Raw genomic sequence first — 17,727 nt, forward strand, 5'->3', positions numbered from 1 at the left:
TGTGCGTGCGTGCGTGCGTGCGTGCGTGCGTGCGTGCGTGCGTGCGTGCGTGCGTGCGTATATATGTGACTGGGTGATAATCATTAAGGCAAGTGAATACCGACTTCTTAGGCATAGGTACATACCAAAGAAGATTACAGTCTCTTCTTTCATCCGGAAAAATGTGTATTTGTATCCGTACAAATACAGCTCGCTTTCATTATTATTCACAAACCTGTTAAAAACGGTGGGGAAAAGACTTGTTGCAACATGGCCCTGGCTGATCTCTTATACTCTGCTGGCCATTTTTTGTAATAACTCCCATTACTTTAAGCAACTTCTTCATGTCAGAAGCTGCATCAAAACCTTCTGTATGCTCTAGCATATAAAAACATATACAAAATTTTTGGGGAGTGCCGGACAAAGTATTAAAACCGTATTTATGCGTTTTTGGCTTTGAATTAGTTAATCAAATGAATTTGATTTATTGCCCAGCCCTAATGTTCATTAAACAGGCATTTGTAAACTGATGTTCCACAGTTGGGACAAGTCATCACAGTTGTTACAGCTAGCCAATTCCATATTGTCTTTAACTTTCAATTATTGTTGTTCCATTGTGTTATAACGCACAGTGACCGTTTCAATACAATCTTAAATGCAATTCTGCTTTTTCAAGGTGCTGTTTATACATACGACAAGTCCACGTCCACTTGTATTGCTACTCATGCTCTGCTGCCAGACCCTTACGAGAGCCAAAGGTACGTGAAGGTCAGCTTTAAATAAGGCTTTCAAGCAGAGTTGCAGGATTTAGCAATATGTAGTACGTGTTTTTGTTCAGGGTGTTTGTGGCAGACTCGTTGATTAAAGGCGCTGGACAAGGTCTGTTTGCCAAGACCGATGCTGAACAAGACACCGTGGTGGCTTTTTATAATGGAATACGAATCACACACTCGGAGGTGCGGATAGTCCTAGGATTATCGCGCATCCTTTTCCTACAGTGTCGATTCTTATTGTAATTTAATCCTCAGGTGGACAACCGAGATTGGGCCTTGAACTGCAACACAATCTCATTAGATGAGGACACTGTGATTGACGTACCTCAGCCATTTGATCAGACACAACGATATTGCGCCACTCTAGGTCACAAGGCAAACCACTCCTTTATCCCCAACTGCAAATATGACATGTAAGTACTAAAACACTTGGAATATTTGACAATGTGATTGTTGTGATTGAAGTGTACCTCCCACCCGCACCGCACCCTAGGTTTGTTCACCCCCGTTTTGGGTCCATCAAATGCATCCGAACAATCAAGGCTGTGCAGAAGAATGAGGAGCTGACCGTTGCCTATGGTTACGAACATGAGGCGACCCAGAAGAATGGCCCAGAGGCCCCTGACTGGTACAAGCAGGAGCTGCATGTGTTCCAACGTGGACAGGCAGCTCCGACAGCCTTTTGAGACTGCAAATAATACTCGCGGAAAATACAACACCCTGCTAAATACAATAGGAAAGGACACTATGCTGAACAACATGGACTGTTTTGAGCTGAATCCCTTTGAGATTGAGGCAAGATCTATGCAAAAAAAAAGAAAAAAAAGTCAAAACTATTTTCAATGTCTTCTCATGTTGATTTTAAATTTTAAGTATTGTAACACCCTCCACCATTTCATTTTAGGTATGATCATGGTGTCTGTGGAAATGTAACCCACAGGTGTCTTTATTATTACTTAGGGATGTAACGATATCCAAACGTCACGATACGATACCACGATATGAAGGTCACTATACGATAATTATCACGATATTGTGGGGAGGTTGGCGATACAAAAAAGATCACAATATTGTAATAAAAAAAAAAAAGCTCATACTAAAAACAATAATAATAATATTGTGCCTTTGTACGTAACAGCAATGCATACACTCTAAAAAAAAAAAAAAACCCAGCTATGGGTCAAAAATTGACCGAACTGGACCAATCAAATGGAGTTGGGTGAATTTGACACAACTTTGAGTCCAGAAATGTGTCTTTTAGTGTAAAACTATTCATAAATATTGGTCAGATCGTTTACTTCATTTTGTATAAAACAACCCAGAAAGTTGGGTCAAATTGACCCATAAAGTGGATCGGTCCATTTTTTTATCCATAATTGGGTCACTTTTAACCCAACTGTTCTTAGAGTGTATGAACAACCTACAATCTCTAATAACTAGGGATGCACGATAATTATCGGCAATTATCAACCAATTTGACGTCATACAGATGCACCAGATGATAAAGAAATCCGCCGATAATATTAGACATGCCATGTTGGTCCATCTGTTGTGGTTATGGCTCAAGTTGTGCCCAACTCCTCAACCCGTCCCCTCGGTTATTTTAGTGTTGCATATTTGTGACGTCGTAATGCGCCCAACAGACCTCGTGTTGACAGAGGATGCATCATGGCGACTTAGCAGTTGTCAGTGTGGGCTTTCTTTACTGTGTCTCCCCAAAATGTTACCCTTGCAGTTTTTTGTTGCATTTTTAAAACATGACTGTTATGTTTTGGCAAATTCAAAATGAGTTACCAGTTGTCATTGAAGCAGAGATATCAATAAAATTCAGCTTTGTGGTGCTTTACACAATGTTTCAATGTATTTGTACATGTTAGACTTATAGTAGGACTCGACAGTATATTTGTATTCAAGTTAATTTTGCAAACAATTATCGGCTCACTTATCGGTTATCGACATTGGAGCTTTCTAAATTATTGGTTTATCTGTATCGGTTGAAAATAGTATTATTGTGCATCCCTACTAATAACACTTAATATTGAGACACTTACTTGTTAATGCACTCATTGAGTTCTTCCACATATTGACTCTGTTCTCAAGTATATTACATTGCCCTTCATCTGAGCATTAGCATGGATTTTAAACATAGAAGGGCCAAAACATGCCTTGTGAAAATTAAACTGCACTACAAAAAAATAACCACCAGATGGTGCTAGAACTGCACAAATGGAAATCAGCCTGACTCTTTTTCTTTCTATTTTTTTTAACATATGCTGCTTTTGATATTGTGACATGACGATGACAATATTGCTGTTATCGTTACATCCCTATTATTATTATCCACAAGTGTGTTTATTGAGTTGGCTAACAGTCGACAATATAAATATTTATTTTTGGAAGCAGTTTATTGTGGAGTTCAATCCTTGCAACCACTTATGCACAACACATTAGTGGATGATGATCTACTTCATTCATTGAGTTGGTTGTACGCAAAATGGATACAAACTAATCATTGCTAAAATCCAAATGACCATTGTCTGTTATCAAATTTGACCAAAATACAGTACGATCAGTTTACATTCTGTGCATTCTGATATGTAGGACCGTGCATTTGGTACGTGGCCCAGTGCATACCTGACTTAATCTACCTCTGAATACCATCATCACACCACAAATATAGAAACCATCAATAGTTTCCAATAACATGAGGAAAAAATACATACTTGAGACATAGGGTGATTATTAAAAGTAATCATGTACAGAACGCTACAGATGTGTTTTGTTTGTCAAAGTTGCATATAACATATTTTGCTCTGACCAAGTGGGCAAAAGACTGATGAATGTTGATGCTGTGGCAGGCCCTGTGAGGACAAAAGTGAAATCTGATTGCTTACAGAAACAGCCCAATTGCAAATAGTTGAATTTACACTGTCCAGAAATACGAATTCTAAAGTGCCTAAGCAGATTACAATGACATGGCATCATATAGTAGTGGTTGAAATCTGATGGGACAAAAAAAAACTAGTATCTAATGTCACATACATACACTACTAGAAGCAGTGAAGATTTGAAATGCTATGAAATGAAGATAGTTGACTTAAAGGAATAAAATAATACAATTCCATCCATCCATCCATTTTCCTAACCGCTTTTCCTCACAAGGGTCGCGGGGGGTGCTGGAGCTATCCCAGCTGGCTTCGGGCAATAGGCGGGGTACACCCTGAACTGGTTCCCAGCCAATCGCAGGGCACCATACATACAGCGCATCATACAATTCCACGGCACAAATATTAGAATATGGCCAGCTTGCCTGTTAGGCGAGATAGGCAGATGCAAAGGGTGCAATGGACTCTAGGGAGCGCCAAAACTACAGTGAATTTTCACCTTAGTCCAAATGAAAGAAGGGTAAATTCAAATTCATATTAACAATTAAATGAGCAAGGAGAAGCAAGCAATTACATGACAGAACAACATTTGAAATAATGTCCTTTTTAGTCCAAATATTTTAAATTAAAACTCAATAGAATGTTAAACTAAGAAGTAAAAACAGCAGTAAATACAAGGCTGTTGCTTGAAGAACTGAAATATTTATTATGTTTCTGTATTGCTTACCCTTATTTACAATAACATGTTGGGTTTTTTTTGTTTTTCCTCAAAGTCCTGAATCGAATTCAAATGCGCATAATGCGCCTCATTGCCAGTGACAAATGTAAGGAATGAAACTTCTTGATGAAAAGTCAAACTACTGAATGTTAAAAAAAATTAAAAAAAATGTTGCTTTATCATTGAATGAAATCTATATTAAATATTCTGTGGATGAGCTAATCTCTTTTTAAGTGGGGAAGCTGCATATATTTACAATAAAATGACAACTAACCATGGAACAGCTAACATTGAAAACAGCAATGCCTGATTTTGGTAGCAAATACTCCCTCCTCTGGCCGATCGGTAGACTGCTCCCGCTTTGTGGCAAGAGGGGTAAATGTATTGATGTGATGCCAGACCACTTTGTGAACATGTGAAAATTACCAAAATTGCCCAGAGCACGGTGGGAAGATAAAAAGAGGGAAAACGGCCGAACGAGAGGTCAAGTTGTGTATGTTTTGTTCGGCAATAATAATACAGTCATTAATAAAAAATAAAAAAACAATTTTATATTTTGAATTGTTTAATGTGATCTTGTCAAAATTTAAGGCAATGTTAAAAATTTGACTTATTTTGTAACGATATCGCTGGCGCCAGGCCGGAACCTCCTAGTTGGTAAATTTTAAATTTTTTCCACTAATCTATACTTTTGGTCAGTGACAGTCAACACTTGGGCGTTATCTATCTATTTATTTATTTAAAAATTATTGACCATTCCAAACTGTTGAAAATTGATTGCTCCCTTTGAGGATGCAATGTTTGTTATTATGGTAGAACATTTTGGGGGTCTCCTGAAAAGTGGCGATTTTGGAGGTATGACGTCAGCGATATGTAAATCTTTGATAGAATGGGGCACTATATAAAATCTCGCCTATGGCGCCACTTTTTTAGCTAAGGCTGGAGACCGGGGCTTGTAATCATGAGTAAGTTTCATTGCAATTGATTTTCTTCTCCACCAGAGGGCACAACTAGTTTTCTTCATATAAATGGTCAGGGGTTGGCTCCTGTATTGAGAAGAGAAATAGAATATTGTGAGCTGAGCTGAGTGCCAGTTAACTATTTTGCACAACCCCAAGTCAAATATTATAACTTTTATATATTTTGAGGTGTTGTACATAGACAAATTCTAGCAACAAATCATGTGGACTCAAGTCATTAGAGGAGAGATTCACAGGTGTCTTGTCATGCCTTTGGGGCAACATTTCTCAGTCATTTGGGGGTTTGTTGTCACATATGCAAAGAATGGTCCAATGAAAAATGCACCTCTGGCAACTCTGTTTACGTATGCCAGAACTTCCGTTCGGATGATGTGTCTGACGAGTGCTGTAATTAGTTGGTCAGATTTTGTGTCATCGTTTAAAAATAGATTTTCCAGTTATTGTTGGAACTGCAGTATGTACACATTTCATGACAGGTTTAAGTTTCATGATGAACCATCCATCCATTAACTGAAATGCTTAAAAAAAAATCAACTTCATCTCAAATTTTCAGTCTAAAGAAGGCAAAACAGGCATTTGCGGCTGAGAGCTAGCCTATGATGACCTACATGCCAGCAGTTTCTGAGGACTTTTAATCCAGTGCATGTTTCATAAAACTATGTTAACATTTGATCAATGACTATAGTACATTTTCAAAACCAATGACAAAGAAATATCTTTGGCTGACTTCAATTAAAAAAACAACAGGAGAACAAGAATAATTTTGTACTTGTTTTATTAGTTGCAAAATCCAGTGTGATATCTTATCCCATATAGCGAAACAACTTAACTGATGGTGGGGCAGCATTCACATGTTCACACTCTCTATTTATTTGATTGCTTCTATCTGCATTGACACAAAATATGACAATGACATGAATACAAAATATTTACTTGAGACTTTGGTCTTTCATCTAGTACACATTTTGTTTATATATAATGTATTGATTCCACCAAATATGTAAAGATGACATCAAGCCACGGTCTCCACTAAATGTGGGTCAGTGCAGTGCTATAGTGGAAGGCCAGCCACCCAAATCCTGGTCTTCGAGGGCCGGAATCCTGCCGGTTTTAGATGTTTCTATTCTTCAACAACACCTGATTCAAATAATCAGCTCATCAGAAAGCTCTGCACAAGCCTGATAATGATCCTGATCTTTAGAAATGGATATGAAAACAGGTAGGCATCACTTCTGCCTGGAATTTACAATCAAAGGTCAATCTTATGACCTACTGCACATGAAAAAGAAAAACGTATCTCATATAAAGTGATCTGAGCTTATCCTTGTATGTTGTAGAAGATTTGATAGCCATTGTCTAACCATTTGTCACTGTCTTTCACATAACTGCTTCATTCATTTCGACCGCGTACACAGCGATGAGTCTGTTTTGCAGGCTAGGGTCGGGTGCTATCAAAAATAATTATTTCACTGGATAGTTGGTACGTGTTTAGCGCAACCATAGACAGCGCAGAAGTTCACCATTTTTGTGATCACGGCTTGAGCGACTGTTTTAACTTGCGCAGACTGTTTTGTAACTCACTATAGTCCACCGCTTGTCATCCAGCATGGTTGCCTTTGTACATGGCACACAAACATGATGTCATACGGGAAGGGCCTTTGTATAGGGATGGAGAAACTGAAGCTTTCCGAAACAATGAACCACTTTTGAGACAATTGCCCTAAAACGATGCACTTCTTCGAGGCATTTGACACACTGCAAGAGCTCCATCTGCTGGTCAAACTTGCGCACATGGAATTTTTAGAATCACTGTTTTCAAAGCTTCATTCCTTGCTATCATGTATGAGCCTCAGCATTTCATAAGTTCAATAAAGTTTTAGTGGATGCTCGCTATCTTTTTCAACTGTGGGATTTTGTCGTCCTTTTAAAGTGTGATTTACACAAGTAAAGTTGACCTTTTAAGTCTGTGTCTGTTTTTGTCTGTGGTGTTCAAAACAGTATTTTAAGAGTAGGCTAATATGTATTTACACTTGGAAGAGAATAAAATACAGAATTGAAAAAAAAATAATAAAAGTTTCTCTTTAGTTGAGGAACAAACTCACGACCTTCAGCTTTGGAGACTGCCACACTACCACCTAAGCTATGTCACTCCTACTGTTTGTTTATCTCCAAGAGACCAAAAATATTGTTTTTTGTCTCTGAGTCAGGAAGATTCCAGCTGACATGAGTGATATATATACCAATGCACATCAGAAGCTGCGTGACTGAGAGAGTAGATCATCTGTCTCCCAAGGTGAAGGTTGAGTTCGTTCCTCAAATTTTGACTCTTATTTTTCCAATTCTTTATTTTACTCTCTTCCAAGTGTAAATATTACTCTAAAACGGTCTATTTGGTCCCACTTTAAATATAGTAAAATTTACCCTACATAATGTAATGTGTAGGTGCAGTGCTTGTGAACAGGGATTTTGTTTTTATTATATGGTATACGTAGTTCCATAATCCTAAAATGGAAAAAACTATTTGAGCCAAATGTTCAAAACCTTTCCTATTTTGTATTATGTAATTCGGACTTTAATTGTAGGCAGGTTTGTCCAACACCGAGTTCATCTTTCCCGCGAAACAGCGTGAAGTCGTTGACAGGTCTGAGACGTTCGAGGCCTCGTTTGCAGTGGTCACGTGGCTTTCGGCATCTCCGAAGCAGTTGTCGGAACACTGCTTGGACAAGCCTCCACTTCATTTGCTCGAATCATATTCGAACAGGAAGGCTCGAGCGTAACATCTCTACCTTTGTATATTTTTCCGTGTGGTGGGTACTGGCTTAGTTCGTCATTTCAGTATTTCCCCTTTTATTTTACTTGGAATAATTATTATTGAAGGTACTGTAATGTGTGGCAGGTGGTGGTGCATTGAATCCTGCCATTAGAAAATCAGGACACAATTTCCTGTTTACCTGGCACTTGAACGCACTGGTGCAGGTTAATGATTAATTTAACTTCCTACAGTTCAGCTTCGACTGAAAGCAACTTTACAACCTCTGCCCGCTGCCGGTCAGACGCCATTTGAAGGATTACAGAAAAACCCGAGCGACCTGAATCAAGTACTCATAATTTGGATTTTTAAAGACACTTGCCCAGTGCGACTCGTGTTTTTCGACGCGAAGCTAATTTTCGCTTGGGTCAGCCGTGGCGTGCTTTGGTTGACCATCGAGCGGGTTGACGCCTGGACATGGACCGCTACAGGTACTTAATTTTTAACCAAAAGCGCGTCCTCGTCCTTGGTGTCCTCCAAGTGGCGTGCGCGGCTCTCTGTGCGATCTGCGGCTTCATGGATGCTGTTTTCCGCAAGGATACCCCGCTGAGCACAACCAGGACACCAGTGTGGGGTGCAATGGTGAGAAGTTCGCACCTGCGCAGTGCGCAGTCGTGTATGGAAATAGTCAAGACAGTTAGACATTGGATATCGGTTCACTACTCTTAACTATTTTTGTTGTTGTTGTTTAAAACATGAATTGAATGTAAGATTGCTACATCCACAGCAGGAGTTCAGAGAGCTCTTCCTGCATTTCCATTGGATAATGAAACAACATAAAGTAATCAATTGGTCTTTTCTCACATTTAAGTAATTTTACAAATGATAATGTACACGCAAGTACATCATCACGTATGTATGGTCAGGATGGAGCAGAACAACGGGTTCTAACGTCTATCTAGGCCAAAGGCGGGCTACACCCTGAACTGGTCGCCATCCAAACCATAGACAAGTTGGTATTTTAAATATACTTAAAATGAAGCAACATTTTGAAATGATTCAGAAAAAGAAAACCTTAAACAAATTTCTTTCGAGACTATAGAAAGGACTGTCTGTCTTTTGGGATTTTTTCTCTCTCTCTCTCCCCCTTGCTGCAGTGCGATGATAGTCAACATAGTTTTGCATTGTGTTTCTTTGTTTCTTCATATTTCTCATTTTTGGAGTATGTGTATTTCCTTTATAACACTGACAATACTAATTGTTTATGTGCGCCTTCCCTTGGCCTATTTCATCAAAGTGAAACTAAGAACTAAAATACTGTAATTAAACAGAAGTCACATTTTGAAATTAAAAAATGAGTGAAACATGGCAGAAAATCTAAATTTTGAATGAAAATGACATTTCAGGGACTGAGTGCTTAGCACATCCTTTTTCACAGTGGTGGTTTTGGATCGGGGTTCTCGCCTTCCTGTGTGGAGTTTGCATGCTGTCCCCTTGCTTGAGTGGATTTTCTGTAGGTGCTACAATTTCCTCCCACAGTCCAAAAACATGTATGTCGGGTTCTTTCTAGTTGAGTGAATGTGATTTTGAACAGTCGTCAGCAAGTTAGTCATCCCTATTGATTTTATTGATTCTAAATGTATATTTGGTTGAGTTGCCATGTGTCAATTGTTTTAGGATGATAAAATTGCCAGTACAGTACACAGATATTGTTCAGATTAGGAATAAACTATTGTGACTGGTAATCTTTCTTGCAATGGTCTTTATTATTTTCTTTTGTTTGATATCCATTTTATGTTTTGTTTTTTTAGATCATGGCTTGGCCAGGTGTTTTGGCTCTGTTTGCATCACAAAGGAAAAATGCAATTCTGGTAAGTTCTATACACTGTTCTGTATGTAGATCAAAATTTCCATAACGGTCAGTGTAGGAGTCACATGTTATTTTGCTTTTATTTGCGGTACATGAACACAGGTGGCAGTGTAGGCACTGCCTGGACCTCTCCACCCTCCCTCCCTAATCCTTTTAAGCACAGGTGTCAGGTCATACGGTTTTTACCACTTGCAAACACTCACAAGCACTCACAAACACTCAAACACTTGCTCATACATTAATTTCTCAAATAGAATTTCAGTTAGAAAGTTAGGAGCCTAATTTATGCCACGTTTGTTTTGGATTGAACCATTGAAGCCATTTTTTTTTGTGGACAAATATTTGCTAACCCTGCCTTCACATGCTATGGGAAAGATGGACCTTACCACTCGGAAACTCCTAATCATTATTTTGTTATAGCAAAAAAATAAAATACTCATAGCAGCTGATGTACTCTTTGCTCGTATAACCGAACAATTACGGCAAATGATGAGTTGTAAAGGACATGACATTGAATTGTGTATGCTACGTAATTATGTGGATTTTAAAACAACGTGCTAGCGGACGTTAACACCCTTGTAAGTGTTAATATTTCTTGCCATTCACAAATCCTTCAGCCCTCTCCGCCATGTTGAAACTTGAAAAGTTCTCTCAACTCAGAAACTCGGGTATCAAAATAAATTCCCAGTTGTCCAGTAGAAAATACAACATGAGGGGGCGTTCATGTGCAATTTTCTACTCGACATGTGGTATTTACCATAATTTCGATACCACATGAAGGCAGCATTCGTCAAACGTGTCAAAACATCTCCCACATCCATCCACGGCGACTACAGGACCAAAGCTTAGTCGTTACAGACAGTTTAATTTTGAGTGATGAAGACAAAAGTTAATAAGTTAAAGTATATGGCAGATAATTTTTGAACATTTAAGATAAAAAAGAATAAAGACTTTTTTTTCCCAAATCTAAATCATATTTACACTTTGACCAGCATTTGCAGTGGAAGTCTACTTGACTGGCCATCACATCAGCCAATGTAAAATTGGTCGTTAGCAAAATAAAGGTTAGCGCATCAAGCCATAATATATGACTCAGGTGGTAAATAATTAGATACAGGCCAATGAATTATCTGTATGCACATTGGACTTGTTCAATATTTATTTTATTTTTATTTTTTTACATTATCAGTTGTTGCGACTTCCCGCTTCTTCTACCATGGCCTGCCCTAATCTAATGATCTAATGTGGCGCCCTAGGAAATAATTTACCCTATACTTCCTTTTTTTTCATTTTTCCTTAGAGAAAGCTCAGTATTGTTCATTTTGGAATCTTACCGATTTGACATGTCATCATCATTGCTCTTTTTTTTTTGTATGTGCATGTGCGGGTGTGTGTGTGCATGTGTGCGTGCGGTTGAGTGTGTACTCATTAATTCACCTAAAACCTATTAAAAATCCCATACCGTTCACCTAAACCGAATACTTCAGAATCCAGCTAGTCATGAGGTTGTCAGGAGACCCGAGGAAGGATCAAAGAAAATAAATTAAAGTGAAATCCAGCACCGACCAGACATCACCTACTACCCACCGGGTTACCAACCAGAATCTTTCACCAACCCCAGAAACATCTAAATTCTAACAAATTAGGGAGACCTCAAGAGACCAAAGGAAAGAAGGATAGATGAAGCAGAGTGAGATCCACAGACATCAGCCTCCACCGATTCAATGACCAGAGGAAGAAGCAGATTGTGTTTGAATTTCGGTAGATGCTGGTGTGGTGGATCTGGCATGCATGAAAACCAGAGAGGGGAGCCGTCGACCCCGACAAAAATCAGCCTTTTTTTCTTTTCTTTTTTGCAACCTGTTAATGTTTAATAAAAATCAGCTTTCTTTGGCGAATTTCGGCAATTGTCTTATGTTGTAATGTGTTAACTTAAAAAAAATAATAATAATACTTTTTTTAAAGGCTTTTTTCGGGGGGGTGGGGGGGGGTCAAATCATTAGTTCCCCCAAAACGTATAAAAAATATACAAAATTAAGAAAAATTAGTTAGTGTACGTTGTAACTGAAACACAATTTTGACTTCTATAAAAGCCTTAGTTTTACTCATGTTTTACTTTTGTCCACAACAAATGAGGTAGTCAGGGTTGTTTTAGTTTTTTGTTTTACATTTTAGTTTAACATAACGTAAAATATTATATCTACAACTTCCTATTGCCCTTTAATATGGAATTTTTTTACACAAAAAAAAGATTACAGTATTTCAAATGTCATTACTCATTCATGGAATAGTTTTATTTTTATGTATCATACAAACTGCAACTAATTAAGAGGTAATTCAACGCAGGTGAGCACAGCTAAGATGCAGGAACACTGATTTAAAATTAATTCACTCCGCTCTTCTCCGCTTAATAGATTATTCATATTAATTTCAATAGAATTTTCTTTCCTTTTGATTTAAAAATAAACAATTTAATATAGTAGTAAAAATACGTTTGAATAAATTGTATTGAAGTTTTCACGCGAGTTTTGGCGCCTGCCCCCCCAGAGTCCACAGTGCGTTTTACATCTGCTAAATGAACGAGCCAGCTCTGTGTCCTACCAGTCCTGCCACAGCAAGTCAATCACATGATTTTAAGATTTTTTTTTTTTCACGCCACGTCTTTATTGTCACTAACCACTTAATTTAATTTTTTTAAATAGCAACTCGTGCACATGATAATATCCTTGAGTGTACTTTGGTCCATCCAGGTGAGTGTGATGGTGGCGGCAGCGTGCCTCTCTTGCGTGGCTTCTGTGTTTGTATTGGGCTATTCTTCTCTAACGCTTACTTATGGAGAAGAAGATAAGGAGGTCTTCCACCATCACGACAGTCCCAAAGTGGTAATCACAGTCCCAAAACGATCCCTATATCATTATCACACTTGAGTGCACCAGTCATGCTTGTTTGTTGTCTCTACACAGACGTTTGTTCTCCATCGGATGGTGAAGGGTGCCAACGCCACCGCACTGCTGAGCTGCGGCCTGAGCTTGCTCCTGTCTTCTCTCATTGCTTACGCCGGTTGTTGTAGTCTACCCCGGTGTGGCTGCTACGACGCCCGAACTGGACTGGTGGGAACAAATAATGCCGGCATTACATTACTACAGTACATTTACTATCAGATTAGCAAACTATGCAGTGGTCAATCTTAGAATAAAGTTAGCTTTATGATGGAGACCATTTTTCCATTAGCAGAACTCTTCAATGGTATTTTCACTGCAGGGATAGTATCATTTTCCCTGGTTGTTTCTATGATGTTGACAAGCTTGCAAATGCATCTCACTTTTCACAAATGCCTCGAGCTGCTCATTTTCTTTTCTCAGCGGATGCTTATCTCTCCAGTCGTTTTCATGGCGCAAAATTTATTTTTGTGAATCTATAACTTAGGGCTGCTCGATTATGGAAAAAATAATAATCACGATTATTTTTGGCAATAATTGAAATCACAATTATTCAAATGATTGTTTATTTTTTGGTACAAAAAATGTTTAAGCATTTAAAAATATTAACCCATTCACTCCCAGCCATTTTTACTAAAGCAACCCCCATTACCTGTTTTACTGGATTTTGACTGATTTTGCAAGGCCCGCAGAATATTGTGTTATATTGCTATAAAAACATGGAACATACCAAGAGAAAAATTAGTCTCTTCTTTCATCAGGGAAAAAAAGTATATTTCTATCTTTTTCCGTTTTGCAGCAATTAGCATTAGAATATAGCTAAGTTTCATCATTATTCAAAAATCTATTTCAAATTGAAAGGAAAAGAGCTTGTTGCAACATGGCCCTGGCTGATCTCTTATACTCTACTGCCACCTACTGGCCGTTTTTGTAATAATTGCCATTGCTTCAAGCATTCTCTTCAGTTCAGAGGCTGCATCAAAGCCTTCTGTATGCTCTAGCATAAAAAACTTATAAATATGTCTTTGGGAGCATGGTAATATTTAAAATGGAACGTGTTTATACATTTTTGGGAGCAAATGAGTTGAGACCAATTAAAAAAATAGAAGCACTATAATTATGTGAATTCCAAACAGAATGTATAATCATTTTTATTTATTTATATATTTTGTTTCATCATTATTCAAAAATCGATTTCAAATTGTGAGGAAAAGAGCTTGTTGCAACATGGCCCTGGCTGATCTCTTATACTCTACTGCCACCTACTGGCCGTTTTTGTAATGAAGCATTATCTTCAGTTCAGAGGCTGCATCAAAGCCTTCTGTATGCTCTAGCATAAAAAACTTATAAATATGTCTTTGGGAGCATGGTAATATTTAAAATGGAACGTGTTTATACATTTTTGGGAGCAAATGAGTTGAGACCAATTAAAAAAATAGAAGCACTATAATTATGTGAATTCCAAACAGAATGTATAATCATTTTTATTTATTTATATATTTTGTTTCATCGTTATTCAAAAATCGATTTCAAATTGTGAGGAAAAGAGCTTGTTGCAACATGGCCCTGGCTGATCTCTTATACTCTACTGCCACCTGCTGGCCGTTTTTGTAATGAAATATTATCTTCAGTTCAGAGGCTGCATCAAAGCCTTCTGTATGCTCTAGCATAAAAAATTATAAATACGTCTTTGGGAGCATGGTCATATTTAAAATAGAACGAATTTATACATTTTTGGGAGCAAATGAGATAAGACCAATTTAAAAAAAAAAAAGCACTATAATTATGTTAATTTCAAAAATAATTTATAATCATTTCTATTTATTTATTTATTTATGTTGGCAAAAACTTGAAGTTGGAGTGCAGCTTGTGCACTGTGACGATCATGTATTTTTTGAGGGTACAAAACAAGAAAATATTTAAACATAAAAAATAAAAATAAAATTTAAGACAAATAAAATTATTTGAAACACTACAATTATGCAAGTTCCTTTTGGATGAAACAAAATGTATTTAATTAGTTATTTTAAAATGTAAAAAAAGGTGCAAATATAAAATTTAAACAACTAAAAAATTTGTATTAATAATCTTTTTTTACAATTATGCTGATTTTGTAATTGAGTGTAATAATTGAAATGATAATTTAATTTCGAATAATTGCACAAACCTACCATAAGTGGCCATAGAGTACCATAAGTATCATAGCCTGGCTTTTTTTATGCTTGCTGTCAGTTTTTTGTTTTTGGTGGCCCTCATTTTCCTCTTGATACTGAATTGTGGCCCTCATTCTCCTGTTGTAATACAGTACTATCGAGAGTAAAATGAGGGACACCAGACCCAAAAACAAAGAGCTGACAGCAAGCATCAAGAAAGAGTTGACAGCTTCCAGGACCCCCAGACAATGCCACGGCACATGGAAGCAGTGGTTAAGGCAAAGGGAATCCAACCAACTATTGAAAATTGACATATCGTTGTGAAAAAAAAAAACATCTTCCCCCCCATGCAAAACACTGGGGAAGTTCATAGTGATTTCTTCGCATTATTCAAATTTTTTGACATCCTGTTTTCATGGGTTTTATGAACTGGAAGCCCAAATAATGTAAAAATAAACAAATAAATACTTGAAATCACTTAAATTGTGGGCCCTGAATCTATAATCTATGAAAGTTTTACTTTTTTAATGGAATTATGGAAATTATCCAACTTTTTGAGGATATTAAAAAATTTTGACGAGCACCTGTATATTGTGTAACCTGTAAACTGGTGGTTCTCAGAATTTGCCGGGTTTTTTTTTGCTCCCTAACCCTGACGCACACACACATTTTGCTTCATACATTTTGCAATTGTATGCACCATAATAAATATAAAAATTCACTGAAGAAAGATAATATTTACTAGTGGTTTCAAAATTAGTGTATTAATTTTGAGTTAATTTAAATGTCCTTTATTGCCACAAATTTTTCTAACACGCAATTAATGACCGCCTCTTACTTGGAAAGCCTGTACTGGGGGAATTCCAGTTACAACGCAACAGACACGTCCACGTCAAAATTTTGCAGTAATGAATTGAGTAATAATGCATATATTTGTGGAGACTGGGGAAAAGTTGTATTTTACAATTTTTAAAATGTGCAATATTTCACAAGTTGCTTATTTTTAAAGTTAAATAGCTCTTAATAGGAAAAGAAAAATGCACTGAGCTGTCGCCAATGTGCAATTATGCCATCTAGTGGCAGAAAAAATGACCAACACAAATCAATATCACACAAATTTTACACTACAGTACAGTACATTTTTTTAATTTTAACTCAATTTTATGAATTATGAAATGACTATATCAATGACTAAATGATGCAGCCATATTTCTATTACATAACATTTTTTCCACTTATGTTAAGAGTTTGAGAACTTACAGAAAAAATAATTTATTATACATTTTGAACAGATATACAATTTTAGATTAATTGCCAGTTAACTTATAGAAGTCATGTGATTAAACATTTTAATCGCCTGACACCCTACACACCATCTAGAGCAGAGGTGGGCATCGAGGGCCGCAGTCCTGCAGGTTTTGCATGTTGCCCTTCTCCAACACAGCTGATATATGATCAGCTCATCAGGAAGCTCTGCATAAGCCTGATAACGATCCTGTTGATTGGAATCAGCTTGTGTTGGAAGCGAGAAACCTCCAAAACCTGCAGGACTCCGGCCCTCGAGGACCAAGATTGCCCACCTCTGATCTAGAGCATAGGTGTCAAACTCCGGTCCGCGAGGGCCGGAATCCTGCAGGTTTCGGATGTTTCCGTTCTCCAACACAGCTGATATATGACCAGCTCATCAGCAAGCTCTGCATAACGATCCTGCTGATTGGAATCAGCTTGTGTTGGAAGAGGGAAACCTCCAAAACCTGCAGGACTACATCCCATCGAGGACCGGAGTTTGACAGCTATGATCTAGAGTGTAGTCCAATAGCTCTTCCATTTCTATGTTAGCCCAATTTTCCTGTGTATTGCAGGAGACACTGGTTCCACAGTGTGACCCAGGGGATGCTGAGATGGTGTGTACCTGGCAAGGTAGAAGTTCTCAATCTTTTTTTTTTTTTTTTCCTTTTTTTTTTTTTTTTTTTTTCTAGAAGTTCTCAATCTTGAAGTCATTCAGATTTGACCATTTTGAACCTTTTGCTATTCACCGTTAGAGTCTGATGTTGTCTTTCTGCTTTTAGCTGAAGGTGACGACAGGCTCTTCAACTCTCCAGCTCAGTCGACCGACTGTGGCACTACAGAGGAAGAACATTCCTCTAAGTTGCCTCCATACAGCCGACTGACCTAAGACGATGCTCTGGCATTTTTTCATACCAGACATGAACAAGTGATGCTGCTTTCAAAGACTGTGCCAATTCATTTCATTTTTCTTAAAAGAGCAGATAGCAAGCACTGAGCACTCCAGTAGCATCATTCTTTCACTGAAGATCACTATACATAGCCGCTTAGATAATATATAGCTACACTTCAACTATCAAATATCTGAATGCAAGTGAAGGAGTATTTCACTGCCTCTATGTTGTGACAATGTCAGTTGTTTTTAATTTGTCATTTAATAAATTCAGCCTTCAAAGCCTTTGTTTACCTGCTATTTATTAGGGATGTAGCGATAATGGCAATATTATGATATCGCGATATTAAAACTGCCACAATTAAAAATAAATAAATAAATAAAAACATGTAAAAAATATAATTCAAAAATTAAACACAAAATATAAATATAAATGGAAATAAAAACAAAATATACTATATATATATATATATATATATATATATATATATATATATATATA

At 37.3% G+C, this 17,727-nt stretch overlaps 2 protein-coding genes across 3 annotated transcripts in view; both read left to right on the forward strand.

The window, feature by feature from the left end:
* The window catches only part of setd7 (SET domain containing 7, histone lysine methyltransferase), a 17,505-nt gene extending 14,351 nt beyond the window's left edge, over positions 1 to 3,154 (forward strand). The window contains exons 5-8 of the mRNA XM_086085651.1: positions 656 to 737; positions 818 to 935; positions 1,008 to 1,165; positions 1,246 to 3,154. Coding sequence (XP_085941777.1) covers positions 656 to 737; positions 818 to 935; positions 1,008 to 1,165; positions 1,246 to 1,438 — 551 coding nt within the window. The 3' untranslated portion in view covers positions 1,439 to 3,154. The remainder of the gene's footprint in view (positions 1 to 655; positions 738 to 817; positions 936 to 1,007; positions 1,166 to 1,245) is intronic.
* A 5,193-nt stretch (positions 3,155 to 8,347) lies between these two features.
* On the forward strand, positions 8,348 to 17,514 carry LOC147167882 (uncharacterized). Of its 2 annotated transcripts, none has more exons than XM_086085083.1 (6): positions 8,348 to 8,726; positions 9,896 to 9,955; positions 12,705 to 12,836; positions 12,918 to 13,064; positions 16,909 to 16,966; positions 17,089 to 17,514. In XM_086085083.1, exons 1-6 carry the CDS (start codon positions 8,562 to 8,564, stop codon positions 17,220 to 17,222), a joined length of 696 nt encoding a protein of 231 aa, XP_085941209.1. In that variant the 5' UTR covers positions 8,348 to 8,561; the 3' UTR covers positions 17,223 to 17,514. The 2 variants fall into 2 exon arrangements, with proteins under 2 accessions (XP_085941209.1, XP_085941208.1); XM_086085082.1 differs by having other exon boundaries at positions 17,116 to 17,513.
* The last annotated feature ends 213 nt before the right edge of the window (positions 17,515 to 17,727 follow it).

The sequence above is a fragment of the Leptonotus elevatus genome, chromosome 9 (assembly GCF_054856555.1).
Source record: "Leptonotus elevatus isolate MCC_2025b chromosome 9, RoL_Lele_1.0, whole genome shotgun sequence".
NCBI classification, from domain to species: domain Eukaryota; kingdom Metazoa; phylum Chordata; class Actinopteri; order Syngnathiformes; family Syngnathidae; genus Leptonotus; species Leptonotus elevatus.